General features: G+C 51.5%; 2 protein-coding genes across 3 annotated transcripts in view; one reads left to right on the top strand and one right to left on the bottom strand.

Annotated features, from left to right (window-relative positions):
- Positions 1–2,301: 2,301 nt before the first annotated feature.
- SAV1 (salvador family WW domain containing protein 1) lies at positions 2,302–13,481 on the bottom strand. Of its 2 annotated transcripts, none has more exons than XM_044271462.1 (5): positions 13,246–13,481; positions 11,009–11,455; positions 9,493–9,763; positions 8,525–8,680; positions 2,302–4,820 (listed from the first exon to the last, which is right to left on the bottom strand). In XM_044271462.1, the coding sequence occupies exons 1-5, from the start codon at positions 13,337–13,339 to the stop codon at positions 4,625–4,627; spliced, it is 1,164 nt and encodes a 387-aa protein (XP_044127397.1). In that variant the 5' UTR covers positions 13,340–13,481; the 3' UTR covers positions 2,302–4,624. The 2 variants fall into 2 exon arrangements, with proteins under 2 accessions (XP_044127397.1, XP_044127398.1); XM_044271463.1 differs by having other exon boundaries at positions 13,281–13,430.
- A 91-nt stretch (positions 13,482–13,572) lies between these two features.
- Positions 13,573–21,876, top strand: part of NEMF (nuclear export mediator factor) — a 35,287-nt gene continuing 26,983 nt past the window's right edge. Inside the window, exons 1-11 of the mRNA XM_044271458.1 lie at positions 13,573–13,707; positions 16,076–16,263; positions 16,367–16,435; positions 17,319–17,421; positions 18,244–18,369; positions 18,844–18,992; positions 19,192–19,259; positions 19,335–19,421; positions 19,953–20,026; positions 21,230–21,300; positions 21,751–21,826. Of these exons, the coding sequence (XP_044127393.1) occupies positions 16,205–16,263; positions 16,367–16,435; positions 17,319–17,421; positions 18,244–18,369; positions 18,844–18,992; positions 19,192–19,259; positions 19,335–19,421; positions 19,953–20,026; positions 21,230–21,300; positions 21,751–21,826 (882 nt within the window). The 5' untranslated portion in view covers positions 13,573–13,707; positions 16,076–16,204. The remainder of the gene's footprint in view (positions 13,708–16,075; positions 16,264–16,366; positions 16,436–17,318; positions 17,422–18,243; positions 18,370–18,843; positions 18,993–19,191; positions 19,260–19,334; positions 19,422–19,952; positions 20,027–21,229; positions 21,301–21,750; positions 21,827–21,876) is intronic.

Here is a 21,876-nt window from a genome sequence, read left to right as displayed (position 1 = left end):
CTGTGTCAGTGACCGGGCCCCCCCGGGTTACCGCTCATTCTGCTCCGGCAGTGGGGGCCTCTTGGGCGGTGCATCATGGGGCTTTGGCCCTGCAGGTATGCCAGGCGGCTACATGTCGTCTTTCGCTTCTCTGGGGCATAGAGATTTGCAGACGGCGGTTCTCTAAATGGCCCGGGGGGGTTGTTTAGGCCCACCCTTGGGACTGCTATGTAACGTCCCATGGTCAAGCCTGTGTCCCCCAATGACACGGATGAGAAAACTAGATTTTTTTCTACTTACTGTAAAATCTGTTTCTCTTCCGCTCATCCGTTCATTGGGGGACATAGCTCCCACTCGTTCTCTCGTTTACGGGCCTGAGTGGCTCTGGTTTGTACGTAGTTTGGTTTCCTGGATTTGTCCGGCTTCTCCTACTGCTCTTGCACTAACTGATTTAGCTTAGTCCCTGTGGGAAGGGTATAGCTGAAGGGAGGAGATCACACCTTTGCGCTTAGTGTCACCAGCTATACCCATGGGCAAGCCGTGTCCTCCAGTGAACGGAAGAGAAACAGATTTTACGGTAAGTACAAAAATCTAGTTTTCATCATTCTTCTGGTGCAGGTATTACGGCTAGCAGTCCTCGAGATCTCACATGTAGACCCATCACTTTACTCCACATACAAGCTGTCCAGTTTTAGCTTTCTTGCAAATATTTTTTTGGCCATTTCCTTGAGTAAGCTCCCACCATTTCAGTCCCATAGTGTAAATGAGGCTTAAGTTTTGCAGAGTGCTTTATATTAAAACATTACATGTAAGCAGGTGCCATTATACAGCAGTTTTAGGCCGTGAGCGGTCCGTGGTGTCCCGGCCTGGCATCCTGCTGAGAGCGCAGTGTATTACTGTAGTGCAGCGGCGGCATGAAGCGCACGGCGTCATAGCAACCAATGACGCCGTGCGCTCCTGCTCTCAGCAGGAATCCAGACCGGGATACCACGGACCGTTCACGGCCGTGTGCATTCGGCCTTAGGCGGTGTTCACATCTGTGTTGGGCTTTCAGTTTTCCTGTTCCATCACATGACAGACACAGAATGTAGTCTGACGGAATTCATTGACTATAATGGGCGCCATTGGGCTTCTGCGCAGCATGCTGTGCTATTTTTTTTCTCCCATTTTTGACAGAAACTGTGATGGAGGAACCTAAAAGGAGCCTCCAATGCAGATGTGAACACACACTTAAGACCCCTTTACATGGCCCGATGCAGCAAGCAATTGTCGGGTGGGAAGTGTTCCTTCTAGACAATCGCCCGCTCGTCAGTGGAGGACTCCACAGTATGGGGGGCAGTGATCACTAATGCCATCGCTTGTTCCCATACTGAATCATTATTTGCCAGCAGCAGAGGCTGTTTAGACCCCACGAACTACTGCCGGCAAACGATGATTTAGGTGCCTGCACAAACAGTCATATTATCTGATGAAAAAGAGTTTTGCTCGTCTAACGGGTAATCAGCGGTCCGTTTACACAGGCAGATTATCGCTAACAAGTGTCTGTATGAACGCTCATTAGCGGTAATCCGCCCAAACATCAGGCAGGGCCCTTTACATAGTTATTCCAATTCATTGCATGCCCATGTCATTGAGGAGCACAAATTCAGCATCCACCCAGAGGTTCAAAAGGTGCATTCACAAAGCTGGCAGCGAATGGCGCTTCACACGACCACGTAGATTTATGCAGAGCTGATTGACAAGCAGCATTTTAATTACGCTCTGTCTTCTCAAAGGGACGCTGGATGTAAAGTGCGTCTTATCTGTATTTACAGCTGAACAGAATATATTGTTCCCCGTTATCAACCGTTCCAGGCCTCAGAACAGCTGGGATAACTTACCGGAAATCCAGGAAAATCCCTTCCCCCACAATAAGGGCTTTATCTCCGCTACCTCCAGAAACATTTCCATAGGTGTGGGTGACTGGTATAAGAAGGAAGAGCCCTTTACAGGGGCACAGCTCCTAGCCAATAATGGGGAACATGCGTTCATATGAACATTTGTTCCCAATGATTGGCCCATATAAAGTCGCCACAATCGCTTTTGTTGTTGGGTGTATCTGTCATGCAGTACATGGCCTGGGACGTGCTGCTGACCATATGCAAACTGGGGACAATCGAGCATAATCATAAGGGCTTCTCCCCATTCCTTTTAAATCTGGCCGTGGGAAAGGCGCTTATAATGAGCGCTGACCAACTTGTTCATTGTGAATGAGCACTCCCGATTGGGCCATGCAGCGAAAACGTAACAAGCAAACAACGCAATAAACGTAAGAAATGGATATCTTTTTTAGTGAAGTTTAATATTCACACAATTAGGATGGACTAAAAGACAATACACTTACTCTGGAGATTGTAACGGATACACAAAGGTTAAAAAAAATACATTGTGCTTTCTTAAATATAAAACCCACCTGCATAGTAATTAGTGTCAGTATACGCTACAGTATATTCAGCTGGAGGCTCATAATAAATATACACCACTGACAGCTCTGTGGTATACGTGAGAATCAAACAGTGGACAGGTAATTCACAGACGATGACTGGGAGCCGGGGGGAGCAGCTGTGTGACGTCCACCAGTCTGCCGCGTCTTTTCGCTTCATTTCCAGTTACATGAGACTCATACATAGAATATAAAAAAATAAAGACGCCGTACACATTACACGCTTCTACTCATATGCATCATGCTGGGCGCGCTACGAAACGTGCGTGTGTTCTGAACAGGGAGAGAGAAATAAAGACATCTCAGGGGCGGTTTATTGCTCCAAGAATAAAAGGAATGGGCATGCTGAAATACCGCCCCCCTCTTCCGTAGAAGGCTCCCATACACATTAGATCAGGCATCCTCAAACTGCGGCCCTCCAGCTGTTGCAAAACTACAACTCCCAGCATGCCCAAACAGGCTACAGCTATCAGCCTACAGCAGGGCATTGTGGGAGTTGGAGTTTTACAACAGCTGGAGGGGGGCCGCAGTTTGAGGATGCCTGCATTAGATGGTTGGTCGGTACACTAGATCTAATGACGTGGTATCTGCTCTGTCTCCATCTTTGGTCTAATCTCTCGCTCGAGGCTTTAAAGGAATATTACATTTTAATTACGTCATACCCAGAGTTAGGAATTCGGATGGGTGCAACGCTGTCATCTACATGCCGTCCTGATTCTACGCACCATTCACCGGGCTAGCAGGGGCATGGCCTATGTGAATACGCCCCTAGGGTATTAGGGTGCAGGCACACTGTGTAAGCTGAAGGTATACTTCAAGAGGATTTAGGACGTATACGGTGGCATATGTGGCCCATAGGCTCTGACCTTTTCTTTTTAGTGGAGGCCTCTGTATAGCAGCATGCAATGGACTACACTGTACTATGCAGCAAGGAGGAATGGGGGCTATGGATATGATTGACGTATATGCCAGGAGCTTTCCCAGTGCATGTGCAAAATGTAGTGTGAATGCACCTTAACCTAGGCATTTGTGAACATCCATGATGTGCTCTTACACAGCCGCCCTGTCCCCGCTTGCCGGAGGCGTCTGGTTTTCTACCTATGGTGAGCCATTTATATTAAGGCATAAAACCCCCTTTAGGAAGCCTGCAAGGCGATCAGGACATTTCAGACATACACGTATAAAATAAGGTTCCACATCAGCTTTGGTTAGGGTGAGGCGTGCTTAGAAAGAACCAGAAAGCCCCTCCATCAGGAGGCCTGGCCGTGTTGCACCAAATGTGGAAGCTGGTGCATATTAACTTCGGCCATAGAGACCCATTTGCTGCAAAATTCCCAAGGTTATGTTGAATTTGTATTAGCTACACCAAGCATCCGGAAGCTGCCATCATTTATAGGGTGCAGGTACGGGCACCGTCTACACCAGGGATGACCAACCTGCGGCTCTCCAGCTGTTGCAAAACTACAACTCCTAGCATGCCCAGACTGCCTACAGCAGGGCATGGTGGGAATTGTAGTTTTACAACAGCTGGAGAGGCGCAGGTTGGCCATCCCTGGTCTACACCATCACTTGCACTTACCTTCTCCCCCACTAGCCTGTCTGATGGCAGCTGTATCTTCACTGTTCCAACCATCGGCAGGATGACACGGAAAGATGGAGACTCTTTCCTGTCAATCCACACGTAAAAAACACAATGCCGCTGGCGTCATGCCGACTACCTGCGGGTGCAGCAAAGTCACCCATGTAGTTGCCATAAAACGCGGCTCACGAGGCCATTTATTGCACAGATTATTAATTCATCAGCAACCAGAATCTAATGAGTAGTGAATGGTTACAAAAAAAATAATGGCTGCCTGTATAATAATAGGTGAAACGCTCCATGAAAATCTCGTTACCATAATATCATTGGCTCAGACTTGCCAAAACGTGAAGCGGTGTCCATGTGCGTCTCCCCATGGAGGGGGTGCCCCTGCTGAATATTTTTTTTGGGGGGGGTTGTTAAACGGTCAGACAAAACTTTCCACTCCGTGAGTTTCCCTTTATGGATTATAGATGTGGTCGTTACTGTAGACATGGGTCTGTCCAAATGAACCATCAAGGCACCGAGAGAAAAAGGGGATACGTTTCGAGTCCGGAGGAGGAGAACGCCGGGGAAGGGGTTCCTCAGAAGTTCTTGTGCTGAGCGTACCACTGCTGTCTCTGTTTGCGCGTCTCCACCTCGGTAATAAGCGCCTGTCTATAGGCTTCATACAGTTTTACTATCCGCTCCAGTTCTTTCATGAACAGTAACTTGAGCATGCCCTGGTACGTGTCCAAATCTGCCAGCTGGAAGAGTTCCCACTTCAAGATGTGGTCATATCTGTGAGGAGGAAGAAAAATATGTGTTCAGAGGATCCAGATAATTCATGGCGGCGTGCAAGCAGGAGGATCCCAGAGAAATGGAGTAAGTCCCAGTCAAGAGAACCTACTGTCCTTAGCTTCATTAGAATAATTACACGACACATACCGCAAACCGCGCTAAAGCCTTACTCCCCGCTCGTAGGGATCTGCTAAACTGAGAATCGCCCTGTGTACAGCTCCCTGATATTAGCCAGAATATTCTGTCTGGTATTCAGCCCTGTTGAATTGAATGGCGCTAATCTGTAATTACACACGATCTGTGGACAGGGGTGATGCTAGGAGAAAGCGGCCATGTTTTCTGGACAACCCCTTTAAGGGGCATCTGTCAGCAGTTTTGTCCCTATGACACCGGCTGACCTGTTACATGTGCGCTTGGCGGCTGAAGACATCTGTGATGGTCCCATGTTCATATGTGTCGCATTGCTGAGAAATATGATGTTTTATTATATGCAAATGAGCCTCTAGGAGCAACGGGGGCGTTACCATTACACCTAGAGGCACTGCTCTCTCTGCACTTTGATTGACAAGACCAGGCAGTGTAAATGTGATCACACCTGGTCCTGTCAAAGTGCAGAGGGCACAGCAATTGCAGAGAGAGCAGAGCCTCTAGGTGTAACGGTAACGCCCCCGTTGCTCCTAGAGGCTCATTTGCATATAATAAAACATCATATTTCTCAGCAATGCGGCACATATGAACATGGGACCATCACAGATGCCTTCAGCTGCCAAGTGCACATGTAACAGGTCAGCCAGTGTCATAGGGACGAGCCTGCTGACCCTTTAATGTAAATGGAGCTTAAAGGGGATGTCCAGTTGTATGCAAATAAAGCTTAAAAGGGTTGTTCAGGATTCATAAAAAAATAGCTGCTTTTTCCCCTCCCCTTAAATAGCACCACCTCTGTCCACAGGTTGTGGGCGGTATTGCATCTCAGTCCCATTCACTCCAATAGAGCTGAGGACCAAGCGCACATGTAACAGGTCAGCCGGTGTGATAGGGGCAGATCTGCTGGCAGAGGACCTTTAAGGTTTGCAATCGTCCAGTATCACAGGAACGGCATCTGGTAAATCTGCAGCGTTACGTGTAAATGTCATCAGTGAAAAGATATTTGTTTGAGGAAAGGCTCACGAAAGCCTGTACACAAACCGCATCTGTTCTGCAACCATCCCGAAACCTGCCCGGGGCAATTCCTGCCGTCCTCGGACTTCCTCACAAGACAGCCAACTGCCCCAAGCGCAAACGCACACCTCATTACCTTCTCAGTAATCAGGAGACATGAAGGGTGGGGGAGGGGTGCTGGGAATACAGTGCTAGGTTACAGGTTCACTCCATGACAGCAAAAACATTTCTGTGCATATGAATCATCCAGCCCGGGAACAACAGGGCGACTGCAGAACGTTAACGTGAAACCAGCAGCGAGCAGAGGTTTAAGCGGAGCCACAACTGGATCCTATAGATGCTTTACAGGCGCTGCCTGTAGAATGCCTTCATCATATTAACAGGGCACGGTGTACCCGCCGCCCTCGCCATGCATGCACACCCTGCGCCAGGTCTGGCTTTTTAATTATAGAAGTGTCTGCCGGGCCGTGGGGATGGGAGCGCCCGAGAACAAACAAGGGAAATCGCTCCACACTGATTAGTTAGAAGTTTGTTACAGCAGCAGTTTTTACTTCAGAGCTGCCGTTCTGTTAGGGTACGGCCACACGTTGCACGTCCAGTGTGAATTTTGCAGGTGTGCAGCAGATTTTACCCCCTGCATTGCAAAACTGCTGCGGATACGTGTCCTAATAGCGCCCATGCACATCTGTGGGGTGTCCAGACTCTTTCCCCCCCAATGTCAACAAAAGAAGGGTGGCGGGGATGTGAGATTTCAGCTCTTTTGTGCTCCACTGGAGATAAGCTGCAGGGGCTCATTCTAGTCACTGCACTGAAAAAAACATGCACGCTTGTCCAAGCCTAGCATGCATGTCCATGGGGGGGGGGGGGGGGGGGGCGAACAGCGATCTGAAGTGTACAGCAAATGAAAATCATAATCAGCCATTTAGGAGCCCACGGGGGCCTGGAATCGGCACATAATCCATGTGCTGTCCGTCATCATGCCCGCTACTATATCTCAGAGCTGTAAGGCCATGCCTACCGCCAACCGGAGGTCGTAATAACGGCGGTGAAGGCAATTTTACTCTGTTAAAAAAACAACTCTCAAGCGTATTTCTACACACGAGACTCTCTCTGGTCTGGAGCGCTGCACCATTAATCCTGGGGCGAGGGGCAGGAACTGAGCTCGCAGGCTGTGCTGATGCAGCGCTCCGGGTCACTGCGCAAGCACAGCACTGACTGAAGCCGGACTCCTTCCCACCATCTCTCCTGCTGGGGCTCTGTGCTCCTGGTCTGTAATGTCAGCGGCCTGGTCCAGCAACAGGAGGCGGCGGCTCAAGTAGTCCAGGCTATGAGTGACTACAATAGTATGTGGCCCTTGTATCAGTTGCACAGCGGGGGGCCCCAGTAACATCCAACCTGATAGCAGCCAGTGAGAAACGTCAGAGGGAAGCACTCGGGTTGTCACCGCTGGGGGACATTCAGCACTCTGGTTGTCACCGCTGGGGGACATTCAGCACTCTGGTTGTCACTGTCCAGAGGTGCTCTGCTGTCTTTGATGGGGGAGCACTATAGTCACTGGTGGGTTGCACTGGGAACTCTGGTCTTCACTGTTAGGGCTCATGCACACGACAGTATGTTTTTTTCCGGATCCGTTGTTCTGTTTTTTGTTTCCGTTTCCTTTCCGTTTTTCCATATGCCTTAGGGTCCATTTATACATCTGTGTGTGTTTTGCGCATACACGGATCTGCAAAACACGGACAGCGGCAATGTGCGTTCCGCATTTTGCGGACCGCAGATCGCCGGCACTAATAGAATATGCGGACAAGAATAGGACATGTTCTATTTTTTTCGGGAATGGAAATGCGGACCCGGAAGTGTGGGTCCGCATTTCCGGAGCCGGGCCGAACATCGCGTGGCCCCGGAAATGCGGAACAAAATTGCGGACGTGTGAATGGACCCATATACAGTATACAGTAATTACATAGAAAAAATTGGGCTGGGCATAACATTTTCAATAGATGGTTCAGCAAAAACGAAACGGATACGGAAGACATACGGATGCATTTCCGTATGTGTTCCTTTTTTTTTGCGGACCCATTGACTTGAATGGAGCCACGGAACGTGATTTGCGGACAAGAATAGGACATGTTCTATCTTTTCACGGTACGGAAATACTGAAACAGAATGCACACGGAGACACCTCAGAAATGAATGGTTCCGTATATGTTCCGCATACTGAACTAAAAAAACGGCCAGTATACTGAACGCAAAATACTGTCGTGTGCATGAGCCCTTAGGGGGAGGCTCTGGCTGACACTGGTGGGGGGCACTGACTGAAGCCGGGCCCCTGCTGTAACTGTCTGCCCCCCATTAGCACATGCCGCACAGATCCGGTAATCAGTACGAGGATCACATCCAGCAGGAAAAACTCACAAAACACTAAGAAAAATCCAAAAAGCAAAATACCAGATGTGATCTCTGCGGATGATCCGGTCACTAAATCACACACTGCAGCCATTTCACGGCCACTTCACCATGACCTCATGCAGAACACAAAGCGCACTTACTTCACGGGGGCCCTGGCGTAGACTTGAAGCCAATCTGGGATCTCGGCCGTATGGTATGGATTGGCAGGCACGAGGAGCGCTTGGCTTCTTTCCACTTGCTGCGGCTGATACGTTACTGGAGGAGGCAGGGGAGGGGGCTGGTCGTAGCGGGGCACACTGCGGGACAAATACAGTCTGAATGAGCACGGATAGAGGAGACCCGACCGCGGCGGAAACCGAGGATGCGATAAACATCCAATACTCAGTACAAAGCTTCCTGCTATTTTAGGACCATAATTAGGAAAAGTGCATAAAATGCAATTACATGAACTACTTTTTTTCAGTTGCCATACGTAATAGATAGCCGTCCGCTATTCCTCTCAACCCCCTGCGCACATGCAGCTCAGTCCAGCTAAGTGTGCATGTGTTCTGGAGAAAGGAGAGTAAGCGGCTGCCAGAGCCCCCCCCGCCGAGTGTCCCCGCCAAGGAACAATGGCCAAATGTATGGTCACTCTGTGATCACTAGAACAGGGCTCTAGCTAATAAATATACGAGAAGCTGGGGGGGGGGTCTCACTACTGGGACCCCAAGTGATCCCGAGAACGGGGTCCACGAGTCACTTGTGTATAAGCAGTGGTAGTGCACGTGCATCACCAACACTCCGTTCACTGCCATAGAGTTCCATGTCGTTCTGGGCAGCCCCATAGAAGTCAATGGAGAGGAGGATGCTGCGCATAGACACAACCACTCCACAGGGGGACGCAGGGACCCCCAGTGATCATACATTTATCACCTACCCTGTGGGGCCATCCCTTTAACATGCTGGGTAAGGGTATATTCACATGGTGCAGATTTATCTGAACAGAGCATGCAGAAATCGCGCCCCCCGCTCATTTTCAATCCCAGGAATTTGCGCGACAAATCTGCGTTGTGTGAACATACCCCATCGCTGGTTCCTCGTGGAGAGGAATATACGCCGGCGTCTTTACCTTGGCGCACACGGATGCCTGTACTGAGCCCGCTTATTGATATGATCCACGTAATAAACGCCAAATTCTGCCGACTCCACTCGCTCCCAGCCGGGGGGCAGCCCTTCCCTCTCCAGGGGGTGACTCCAATGCGTAGTGTTGGTATTGTGGTCTATGTAGTACTTCCTGCCCCGTATGGTCCAGTCCACCGTCCACCCGCCCGGAAGGGGCATGTCCTCTGAGCTGTGGTTGGTTAGGTTTCCTAGCGAGGTGGCGGCGATCCTTCCGATACCTGCTCCGGGACAGAAGACACTGACGTTAGCTTCACCAGGAAGGAGCCGCACGGGAAATGTCCGGCTTAAGAGGGTCATTCACCCGCGGGAATGTAAAGTGCCGTCCACCCCTCCCCGAGGAATCTGTGAGCAGGAGGATGAGCGCAGCGCTGGTTTTTTTGGAGCACGGTCAGATTTAAAAGGTTACTTTAAAGGGGCCTTAAAGGGAAAGTACACTTTCACTCACTTGCACGGAGATAAAGGGGCGGCCGCACTTTTGGCTGGGGACCGTCCCCTACCACAGCTCTTCTTCAGTCTTAGGCCGCACGCACACAACCGTGTTTTTGTCCACATCCGATCTGCATTTTTTGCGGATCGGATGCAGACCCATTCACTTCATTGGGGCGGCAAAAGACGCGGTGTGCTGTCCGCATCCGTATGTGCGACCCGGCAAAAAAATAGAACATGTCCTGTTACTTGTCCCTACAGACAAGAGTAGGACAGTTCTACAGAAGGCATAACGTTCCGCAAAATGCAGAACGCATAGGGCCGGTATCCGTATTTTGCGGACCGTGTGCACGTGAAGCTCCAGATTTTCCTAATTTATGTTTAAAAAGTTTGTACCAAGATTAACGCCAGGATATGGGATAAGGGCCTGATTAGGGGGGGGGGGGTCAGACATTGGGAACCCCCACTGATCACAAAAACGGAGGTCCAGGAGATGACTGCAGCAGCACACGTGCCTGACCATAGGCAGCTCCGTTCATAGGACCCCTGCAGGGGGCTGTAATGTACTAATGCAGGGGACGGCAACCTCCGGCGCTCAGATAACTCCCAACATGCACACTTGCTTGGCTGAAACTGTCATAGAGGTGAATGGAAGATGCTGGGACTTGTAGTTTCACCCTGTACTAATGCATAAGTAAAGGGGATTCCAGAAATTCACGCTGCCGCAGGACAGGGATCAGCAATCTCCAGCCCCCCAGCTGGGGTGAGAGTACAACTCCCAGCATGCACAGCTGCTTGGCTGTTCTCAGAACTCCTATACAAGTCAATGGGACATGCTGGGAGTTGTAGTTTCACCACAGCTGGAGTGCCAGAGGTTGCCGACCCCTGCCGTAGGCTTAACAAGGGAGGGGCATGCTCACTGTGACCCCCTGCCAAATAAAGCCCATATATATGAATGACCAAGAGGAGCGGGGGAAGGGAAGTGACAACCCCAGGGATGTCATTTTACACCCCCATGCACCATTTATTTCACTCACCTGCAGGATGTCGGCCCGGCCCGTGCAGCATCCTTTGCATGTGATCGCCCCCGTGTTCATAGTATCTGTACTCTTCGTGTGCACGCTCCCCGAGCGCTTTCCGTCTCTGCCCCTCATAGTGGGGGTCTGCGCAGAAGTACCTGGACTTGGCTTCCCCGTTCTCCAGAACAGAATTGCTCTCCGTTAAGAAGGACTGAGACGAGGATCCATATTCTCTCGGGACGTCACCCAGTCCCCGAACTAAATAGGACGGAGCAGAAAGTCTATTGCTCTCCCTGCGCAGAACCTCGTGGGGCGGCCGTTGAACCGGAGTCCGTAAAAAGCTTTGGTTTCTAGTGGCCGCCCCGTCCCCTGGGGGGTTATACTGAGAAGGAGCAGGTTCTGGCGGGCAGAGGTCAGTCCGTCTGGGGATGGTTGGTCCATGGCGGATGAAAGAAGGCATCAGATCTGCAAGGACAGGGTGGAGGAGATTTAACAAGCGGGACACAGACGTGCAGACATTACACTGACAGCTCCGTGCCCCCCCCCCAGCACCCGCTATAGGGAAGTGCAGAATATAGACGGATAGGTGGCGCTCCCACTCTTTGCACCCACGCCGGGCATCTGTTTGAAGGGGCCACACGCTGCTCACATCAGTTCCTCTACTTAGCAGCGGCTGCGCAGGATATTGCACAGGAAGAAACTGCGATGTTCTGCCCACAGCGACTACGGAAACCATGCAGGCGCTGCAGACCCTTCACACGGCCACTCAGCAGGGATGCCAAGAGCCGGGTGCCCACTGATCTGATAAAGATGGCCTATTCTGAAGTATGGGGCATCCTGAGGGGCAGCTGCGGTCATGTCCACCGGCAGAACTAATCCTGGAGAATACGGTGGGCGGTGTAACGTGCAGCGCTGCAGGGGATGCAACAGGAACGGGTCGGACTTTGCAGCAGTTGGAAAGTGCAACCGCAAAGCTCATGTTCTTCAAGGGTCGGGGGCAAAATGCCCGAAATATCAGGACAATTCCATAAATGCCGTCCCCTGGTCCTAATCTACACAGCAGAGAAGGGGAGCGGCATTCTGAGGTCACCAGAAAACACAAGGACAACCCTGTGCCCCTCACCCCCGCTACACACACCTGTGCCCCTCACCCCCGCTACACACACCTGTGCCCCTCACCCTCGTCACACACCCTGTGCCCCTCACCCCGCTACACACACCTGTGCCCCTCACCCTCGTCACACACCCTGTGCCCCTCACCCCCGTCACACACCCCTGTGCCCCTCACCCCCGTCACACACCCCTGTGCCCCTCACACTTATCACAAACCCCTGTGCCCCTCACCCCCGTCACACACCCCTGTGCCCCTCACCCCCGTCACACACCCCTGTGCCCCTCACCCCGTCACACACCCCTGTGCCCCTCACCCCCGTCACACCCCTGTGCCCCTCACCCCCGTCACACACCCCTGTGCCCCTCACCCCCGTCACACACCCCTGTGCCCCTCACCCCCGTCACACACCCCTGTGCCCCTCACCCCTCGTCACACACCCCTGTGCCCCTCACCCTCGTCACACACCCCTGTGCCCTCACCCTCGTCACACACCCCTGTGCCCCTCACCCCCGTCACACACCCCTGTGCCCCTCACCCCCGTCACACACCCTGTGCCCCTCACCCCCGTCACACACCCCTGTGCCCCTCACCCCCATCACACACCCCTGTGCCCCTCACCCTCTTCACACACCCCTGTGCCCCTCACCCTGTCACACACCCCTGTGCCCCTCACCCTCGTCACACACCCCTGTGCCCCGCACACACCCCTGTGCCCCTCACCCTCATCACACACCCCTGTGCCCCTCACCCCCGTCACACACCCCTGTGCCCCGCACACACCCCTGTGCCCCTCACCCCCGTCACACACCCCTGTGCCCCTCACTCCCGTCACACACCCCTGTGCCCCTCACCCCCGTCACACACCCCTGTGCCCCTCACTCCCGTCACACACCCCTGTGCCCCTCACCCCCGTCACACACCCCTGTGCCCCTCACCCTCGTCACACACCCCTGTGCCCCTCACCCTCGTCACACACCCCTGTGCCCCTCTCCGTCACTTTGTAAACTTCTGCTCCGGTAGGAAAATATCTCAGGACACCGGCACATCCTGGAGACCTCCGTGTACAGTCCGTGGTCACAGCCCCAGTCCCCAGGAGACCCCAGATCCTTCTCCTCGCCCCCCCTCCACCCCGGGCACTCACTCCGCAGCAGGGGGGACGTCTCCTTCTTCACGTACTTCCCCTGCACCTCGGAAGGTTTGGAGACTTCTTTCTTGGTCTTCTTCCTGGATAACATCCCCTCCCCGGGCTGCGCTACGCGGCGCGTCCCCTCATAGTGTCCGCTCTACGGCCGCACTGACATGTCCCCCCGCGCGCCCTCTGCCGGCGGCTCCCGGGAACGACACAGCCCCTCAGCGCCGCTCGCCACATTCACAACCGGGACGTTTCGGGAGGGGGCGGAGACCTCAAGTCACATGGCCACATGACAATGACGTGCCTAGCCCTCCCCTCCACTGGGAGCAACAGGCAGTGACATCATCGCCGCGCTGTGAGGAGGAGTGTCCCCGTGTCGCTGTGTCCTCAACGTGTCACTCACTGCATTGAGCCAGCGATGGGCGGCTGTACCACGAGTGGTCGTCAGGTGGCGCTGTCTGCCTAGTTCCTGTATGTGATTGCTGTGTCGTAACAGAACCCAGCACCAGAGGGCGCCAGGCGACGAAGAGTACAACATAGTAATGGTTTCACAGACCCTAGAGACCCCGTGACCCCCACAGACCCTAGAGACCCCGTGACCCCCACAGACCCCCAGACCCTAGAGACCCCCACAGACCCTAGAGACCCCATGACCCCCACAGACCCCCAGACCCTAGAGACCCCCACAGACCCTAGAGACCCCGTGACCCCCACAGACCCTAGAGACCCCGTGACCCCCACAGACCCCCAGACCCTAGAGACCCCCACAGACCCTAGAGACCCCATGACCCCCACAGACCCCCAGACCCTAGAGACCCCCACAGACCCTAGAGACCCCGTGACCCCCACAGACCCCAGACCCCCACAGACCCCCAGACCCTAGAGACCCCCACAGACCCTAGAGACCCCGTGACCCCCCCAGACCCTAGAGACCCCATGATCCCTACAGACACCCAGACCCTGTGACCCCCTCAGAGCCTAGAAACCCATGTGTACTCTTTGTGTGTTATTGGGTTAAGCCGACTGTGATTGTCTATTGTTGTGACTGAGATAAAGATCAGATCACATTTTATTAACCAATTTGTGCAGAAATCCATATCATTCCAAAGGGTTCACATACTTTTTTTTGCAACTGTACATAGTACTGCTATACCGCACACATACATAGTACTGCTATACCGCACACATACATAGTACTGTTATACCGCACACATACATAGTACTGCTATACCGCACACATACATAGTACTGCTATACCGCACACATACATAGTACTGCTATACCGCACACATACATAGTACTGCTATACCGCACACATACATAGTACTGCTATACCGCACACATACATAATACTGCTATACCGCACACATACATAGTACTGCTATACCGCACACATACATAGTACTGCTATACCGCACACATACATAGTACTGCTATACCGCACACATACATAGTACTGCTATACCGCACACATACATAGTACTGCTATACCGCACACATACATAGTACTGCTATACCGCACACATACATAGTACTGCTATACCGCACACATACATAGTACTGCTATACCGCACACATACATAGTACTGCTATACCGCACACATACATAGTACTGCTATACCGCACACATACATAATACTGCTATACCGCACACATACATAGTACTGCTATACCGCACACATACATAGTACTGCTATACCGCACACATACATAATACTGCTATACCGCACACATACATAGTACTGTTATACCGCACACATACATAGTACTGCTATACCGCACACATACATAGTACTGCTATACCGCACACATACATAATACTGCTATACCGCACACATACATAGTACTGCTATACCGCACACATACATAATACTGCTATACCGCACACATACATAGTACTGCTATACCGCACACATACATAGTACTGCTATACTGCACACATACATAGTACTGCTGTACCGCACAGATACATAGTACTGCTATACCGCACACATACATAGTACTGCTATACCGCACACATACATAGTACTGTTATACCGCACACATACATAGCACTGCTATACCGCACACATACATAGCACTGTTATACCGCACACATACATAGCACTGTTATACCGCACACATACATAGCACTGCTATACCGCACACATACATAATACTGCTATACCGCACACATACATAGTACTGCTATACCGCACACATACATAGTACTGCTATACCGCACACATACATAGTACTGCTATACCGCACACATACACAGTACTGCTATACCGCACACATACATAGTACTGTTATACCGCACACATACATAGTACTGCTATACCGCACACATACATAGTACTGTTATACCGCACACATACATAGTACTGCTATACCGCACACATACATAGTACTGCTATACCGCACACATACATAGTACTGTTATACCGCACACATACATAGTACTGTTATACCGCACACATACATAGTACTGCTATACCGCACACATACATAGTACTGCTATACCGCACACATACATAGTACTGTTATACCGCACACATACATAGTACTGTTATACCGCACACATACATAGTACTGCTATACCGCACACATACATAGTACTGTTATACTGCACACATACATTGTGCTGCTATACAGGAGGCCTTTGTGTTATTAACCCTTACAGTGCCCTAGCGCAGCCTGGAGGACACAGCAAGACCCAGACCTTGATATCATTATACCATACAATTAGTTATAATCAGAAGCCATCATTATTAACCCCTGCAGTGCTGCCCCTATCATCCATCTGACCGCGGCTGCCGCCTGCTGGTGAACGTTCACATAACATGTCGTTCTACAGGCGGCCACGCGAGGGCGCCAGACTCTTTGAAAAACGCCGTACAGAGCTGAGCCTGCCGGGCCGCCGTTGTTAGTTGCGCACGTGAGCCGGGGTCCGAGCTGAGAGGGAAGTGGCGGCTCCGAGGAGAAGATGAAGAGCAGATATAACACCATCGACCTCCGGGCCGTCATCTCCGAGCTCAGTGACAGGTGACCGGGGGGAGGGGTCCTCTTAAAGTGACAGTGCTCTCAATGACCATGTGATTACTGCATTCTGACTCCCTGATTGTAATATTGACTCCTTATTTCCTAGCCTGCTGGGGATGCGAGTGTACAATGTATACGATGTGGATAACAAGACCTACCTCATCCGCCTGCAGAAGTAAGTGAGCCTCACCGGATAGACCGCGTCTGTGTGAATCGTCACCAATAAAGTTTATTGAATCAGTTTTGTATGTCGGGGTCCGCAGGGAAGGGGCGACGTGTCGGCGCAGGGTGGACACGTATGACGTCACGCATTTTGGGTCTCCTTATGATTTGGGGGCCACATGTACGTCCACTACTGATTTGCCGCCCGGCATGGAGAGCCGCTCCTGTGTGTGGTGGGGGGGGGGGGGAGGGATAGATAGTTGTCATGGAAACGGTGCCACGGCCAAGAAGTATTGGGCGCGTGTTCTAATTAAAGCGGTTATCCCCAGAAGATTTAGGGTCTGACCTCTGTGACCCCCTATTGTTCTAAGAACACAGGGTCTCGGGGCCCCTCTCACATGTGCAGGTCAGTCCACGCTCCACGACATTCTCTGTGGTTTCCATGACAACTGTAGCGCCCACCGCGCAGGAGGGTCTCTCCGCCGCTGATGTCTGGCGGGATGGGAGACGCAGAGAGGGCAATAAGCCTCCGCCAGAGCCCCCTCTTCTGATCCCCACATGCAGAGATGTCTATCTAAGTGTATGGGCCCCTTCAAGGGGTTGTCCAAGCCCTAAAAGAGATGGCCAAAAACCCAGGTGGTCCCGGTTCCTGCAGCACGTCCCCGTCACCACTGCCGGCATCAGTGGCCTCAGCGGAGACGGGTGCAGTGACTGCGGATTGGCTGGAGGTGGCACTGCCACCCCTGGGAGTATGTCCCCCACCCACCCACTGTGCCGGGCGTCTCCAATTCTTTCTCGGGACCCAGAAAAGACAATACTATGTTACAAAGTGTCAGAACGCACAATACGGTGAGCTGCCGACTGACTGAGATCGCGGCCTCTTTGTCTTCGTGCAGGCCGGACGCTAAAGCCGTGCTCCTCCTGGAGTCCGGGATCCGGATCCACACCACCGAGTTCGAGTGGCCCAAGAACATGATGCCGTCCGGGTTCGCGATGAAGGTTTGAACGCATAGATTGAGTATCCAGCTGGCGGCATCTTCCTGTCTTATCTGTCACGTTCCAGCTTAACTCTTTGTATACTGGGGGGGGTGTCCATTAATTTCAGGCCGATCCCGTGGGGACTAATGAATGATCAGCTGTAGGGGTTGTTGGTCCCTATGGCACCGTGTAGCTGTGGTGGGACCCTGCAGCTGTGTCCCCCTCCTCCCTGCCCCCCTCCAGACAGATTTGTTGGTGACTGCGGACATTTATGATCATTTACATTAAAGGGGTCTTCCAGGACTTGCGTTTGAGGACCTATGAATCTGTGATCGGCGGTGGTCCGACTCCCAGGCTCGTCCTCTGTGATGTCACGTTCCTCTGCCTCATGGCCTTGGTGCTGCTCAGTTCTGTTCACGTGAATAGGGTTGAGCTGCGATGCCAAGAACAGCCACCGTGTGGCGCTGCGCCTGGTATACTAAGAAGAGGCCGCAGCGCTCGTCCGCAGCTGATCGGTGCTGGGAGTCGGACCCCACCAATCTGATATTGATAACTAATACCAATGGCCTATCCTTAGGATCAAAGTACCGGAATACCCCTTTAACTTTACAGGGCAGGGACGGGGGGCTGCGGGAAGAAGCATTTTTATAATGTTTCTTACATAGTGTTATATGAATACCGCCGCCTCCTCCTCCGTGGCTTTTGGCCACTACCTGCAAGTAATGTCCGGTCTCTTTGCCATCATCCTCATTACGTGGTGACTTTCCCGCCTTCTCCCCGCTTCCTGCTGCCGTCGCTCCGCGCGGTCGTTTATAACGGATTCTGTATCGTTATATTGTCCAGTGCAGGAAACATCTACGATCCCGGAGACTGGTCAGCGTCCGGCAGCTCGGGGTGGACAGGATCGTGGACTTCCAGTTCGGTTCAGACGAAGCTGCCTATCATCTCATTGTCGAGCTGTATGACCGGGTACGAGTACATGTGTACAGGATTTATACATGAACTGTCTGTGGGTCAACGGGTGTGGTGATACTACAACTCCCAGCATGCCCTAAAGGTGTGTGGCAGTCCCAGGCATGCTGGGGGTTGTAATTATGCAGAACATGTGGGATCACGTCTGGGTGTATGTCAGTCCTTACCATATGCGAGTAGTAAGCAGTCAGCTGCCCCCATATGTCTGCCCCTGTGGGGGACCCCTTTACTGAAGAAGCTCCTGACTGCCGGCTGCCTCGCTGCTCCATGCTCGGGTGGGCTTAAACGTTTGTGTCTCTGCACCCATAGTCTGTTATACATAGGGCATCCATTACCATAAGGACACCTTACATGAATGGATCTGAGCTGCAGTATCAGTCACGGCCTGTGGTCTGGGGTGGCGCTGTTTCTAAAATAAAGGCCATCTTTTTCTAACCCTGGACAACCCCTTACATTTATTTTATTTCTCAGGGAAACATCGTCCTCACCGACCACGAGTATCTCATCCTAAACATCCTGCGGTTCCGCACGGACGAGGCCGACGATGTGAAGTTTGCAGTTCGAGAACATTACCCGGTGGATATCGCCAAAGCCCGGGAGCCTCTGCTCACTATGGAGAGGTGAGTCGTCACCTACCCGGGTATCGCTGTGCGACCGGCTCATGCAGCTTCATGTGTACTATCCTGTACCATTGTACAAAACGCTGCTTCTGGAGTCTCCTCCTAGATTGTAAGCTCTTGTGACCGGGGCCCTTGCTCTGTAAAGCTCTACAATATGTCGGCGCTGTGTAAATCGAATATATATTTTTTTTTCCCTCAGATTAAAAGAAATTTTAGAAAACGCTCCAACGGGAGATCAGCTGAAGAGGATCCTGAACCCACATCTACGTGAGTAGCTTCACAGCCTCCAGAAATGGGTTCTTCGGGCGAGAACCAGACTGACGTGTCCCTGTTTTTGTGCAGCATATGGCGCCACGGTCATCGAGCATTGCCTCCTCCAGGCCGGATTGTCCAGCAACGTGAAGGTGGAGCAGCTGAGCGGGGACACAGGTCAGTGACGCTTATTTAGAGGGGGTTTACCTCATGTTTTCCGCCTACGTTTTTTTACAATGGAACTGTATGGTGAACGGATACCACTGTATGGCATCAGTCCGAGGCATCCGTTTTTTTGTATATGTTAAACATGATGTGAACCCAGGCTTGTTTGCCGCTGGTCCTGTAGGCAGAGCATAGTCTGCACAGTGTCCCTGCTGAATGGGGCACCTCATTGTCCCTGTGTGACGGTATTAACTACATGGGCACTGTACGGTATATTATTTTTGCACTGTATTGAGATGGTGATTATGCTTGGGCGCTGTTTGGTATAGATGTTTTTATAGCAACATACCCTATGGGGGGGGGGGGAGACTAGGGTACCGCAGGGCAGCAAAGGGCCAGCCTGCCTGGAGGCAACCACTGTTTCTTTGCAGAATATTGTAGGCATTTTGCGGCTGAGTATTTTTTCCTAGTCCTTGTGCGCACCGACCTTCATGCTGTTACTCCGCTTCACTATGTTTGGTGTTTGCTGCTTTTCATTCCTAGATTTGGAAAAGGTGCATTCAGCCCTGAAGATGGCCGAGGAATACATGGACATGACGCTGGATTTTAAGGGAAAGGTAAGAGATTATTGTCTATAGTCGCTTCCCCCGGATCAGACCGGAGGTTACAGTGTAGATGACATTGTGTATTCAGCCCCGTTTTAAAGTCTGTATTACACCTGCTCATTTTTCAGCAGATGATCGCGACCATCTGGCAGTGTAATACTGCCTCCAGTGAATCTCTATCATCGGGCAATCTAAATCTTTTTCACATGTCAAAAAAATAATCGTTTGCAGGTGGCAGATCGTGGTGTCTAATAAGGATCTGCCACCAGCAAACCGCTATACAGCATGGGGACGAGTGATGGCATAGTGATCGCTCCTCCCAAAACTGCAGAGGAGATCGCGGCATGTAAGAGCCGGGGTCTCCTCCGCTAGTGAGCAGGCAATTACCGAGAGGGATTGCTGTGTAATATGGCCTTAACAGTGGTCCCAGCTGCAGACATGAAGACGGCTCTGCCGAAGTCCCCAGGACTATCATATTTACACCAAGAAGGGCATAATAGGAGGATCTCTATACAGGCGCCTGCGCTAGTGATGAGCGAATCGTACACATCAATGTCAATAAAAAATCTGCCTCCTTGAGCAGCGAAGTGCTGTCTCCGCTGCTTCCCCTCGATTGACAGGGGCCGGACATTTTACTTGGTCCTTCCAATCTCACGCCTGCACCATTGCTTCGAGTAGCGGCACAGAGGATCTGCTGCCTGAGTATTGCAAGTGCCAACTGTGTCTGCTCCACTTCACTTCTGAGGTTACCCAAATGACGGGCAAGTAAATGGGAAAAAAAAAAATTAATTACAAATAAAGTAAAAGGTAAAACAATTCACAGAAAGTGAATAATTTTTCTGGTCCTTAAAGGGGCTGTTTGCTTTTTTAGATTATATCCTCAGGACCGCTCCTCCTTCGTTTTCACTTGAACAGAAGGGCGCCATCCTATAGAGGTGAATACGGACGCCGTAGTTGTAATTACACCTGATCGCTGCTGCAGGTAGACAGGGAAGCGATGGCAGCAATCATGTGAATGCCACTTTCTCTAAAAACAGATGATCGCGAGGACCATCTGCAGAACAAAAAAAAGGACAACCTCTTTAAGACCGAAAGTGACCTATTCTTTACAGCGGGGGGGGGGGGGGGGGGGTTTAAATGGGGATGATAGGAGTTGTTCAGTAGACTGCCAAGACCCATGGGGATAATTGGAGCCTTGTATTCTTTGTCTTACAGGGCTACATTATCCAGAAACGAGAGAAGAAGCCGAGCCTGGACCTGGAGAAACCTTCAGAAGACATTCTCACGTGAGCAGAAGAATGTGCACTGACAGGATCACGGATCTGTGGTCAAAATGCGTAGCGCTTCGCAATTCCCAGCGTGCTCTGAAAGCCCTACACTAGCATGCTGGGAGTTGTAGTTTTGCAGCTGCTGTAGAGCGGCAGCTTGTGGACCACTGTTAGAGATGGCTACAAACCAAATAACTGAATTTAAAGGGGACATTGATGTCAGATAGGTGCCACCTCCGGGCCAACTCCTCTCTCCCGAATGGACCCAAAAATAGCCGAGTCTGTGCTTTTTTTTCTATGCAGTAGATAATCTGGTGGCAGGTGGCGCTATACGGATGCATTTTATTTAATAGCTCGGTGGATATACTACACCTTTTAATTACTTGCAATTACAAAAGAATTCAGGACCAGGTGCTGGTCTGTAAGATATTTTTCATGGGAGAACTCTTTTATTTTATGTTCATTTAGGTATGAAGAATTTCACCCGTTTCTCTTCAGGCAGCACGAGAAGTGCCCGTGTGTGGAGTTTGAGACTTTTGATAAGGTGCGTGTCGGTGCCGTAAGTCGTACCTGAGCCTTATTAGTTGGGCTAAG

The sequence above is a fragment of the Bufo gargarizans genome, chromosome 11, assembly GCF_014858855.1.
Source record: "Bufo gargarizans isolate SCDJY-AF-19 chromosome 11, ASM1485885v1, whole genome shotgun sequence".
In the NCBI taxonomy this organism is placed as follows: domain Eukaryota; kingdom Metazoa; phylum Chordata; class Amphibia; order Anura; family Bufonidae; genus Bufo; species Bufo gargarizans.
The sequence above is the reverse complement of the archived record's forward strand: the minus strand, read 5'-3'. Positions and strand labels throughout refer to the sequence as shown.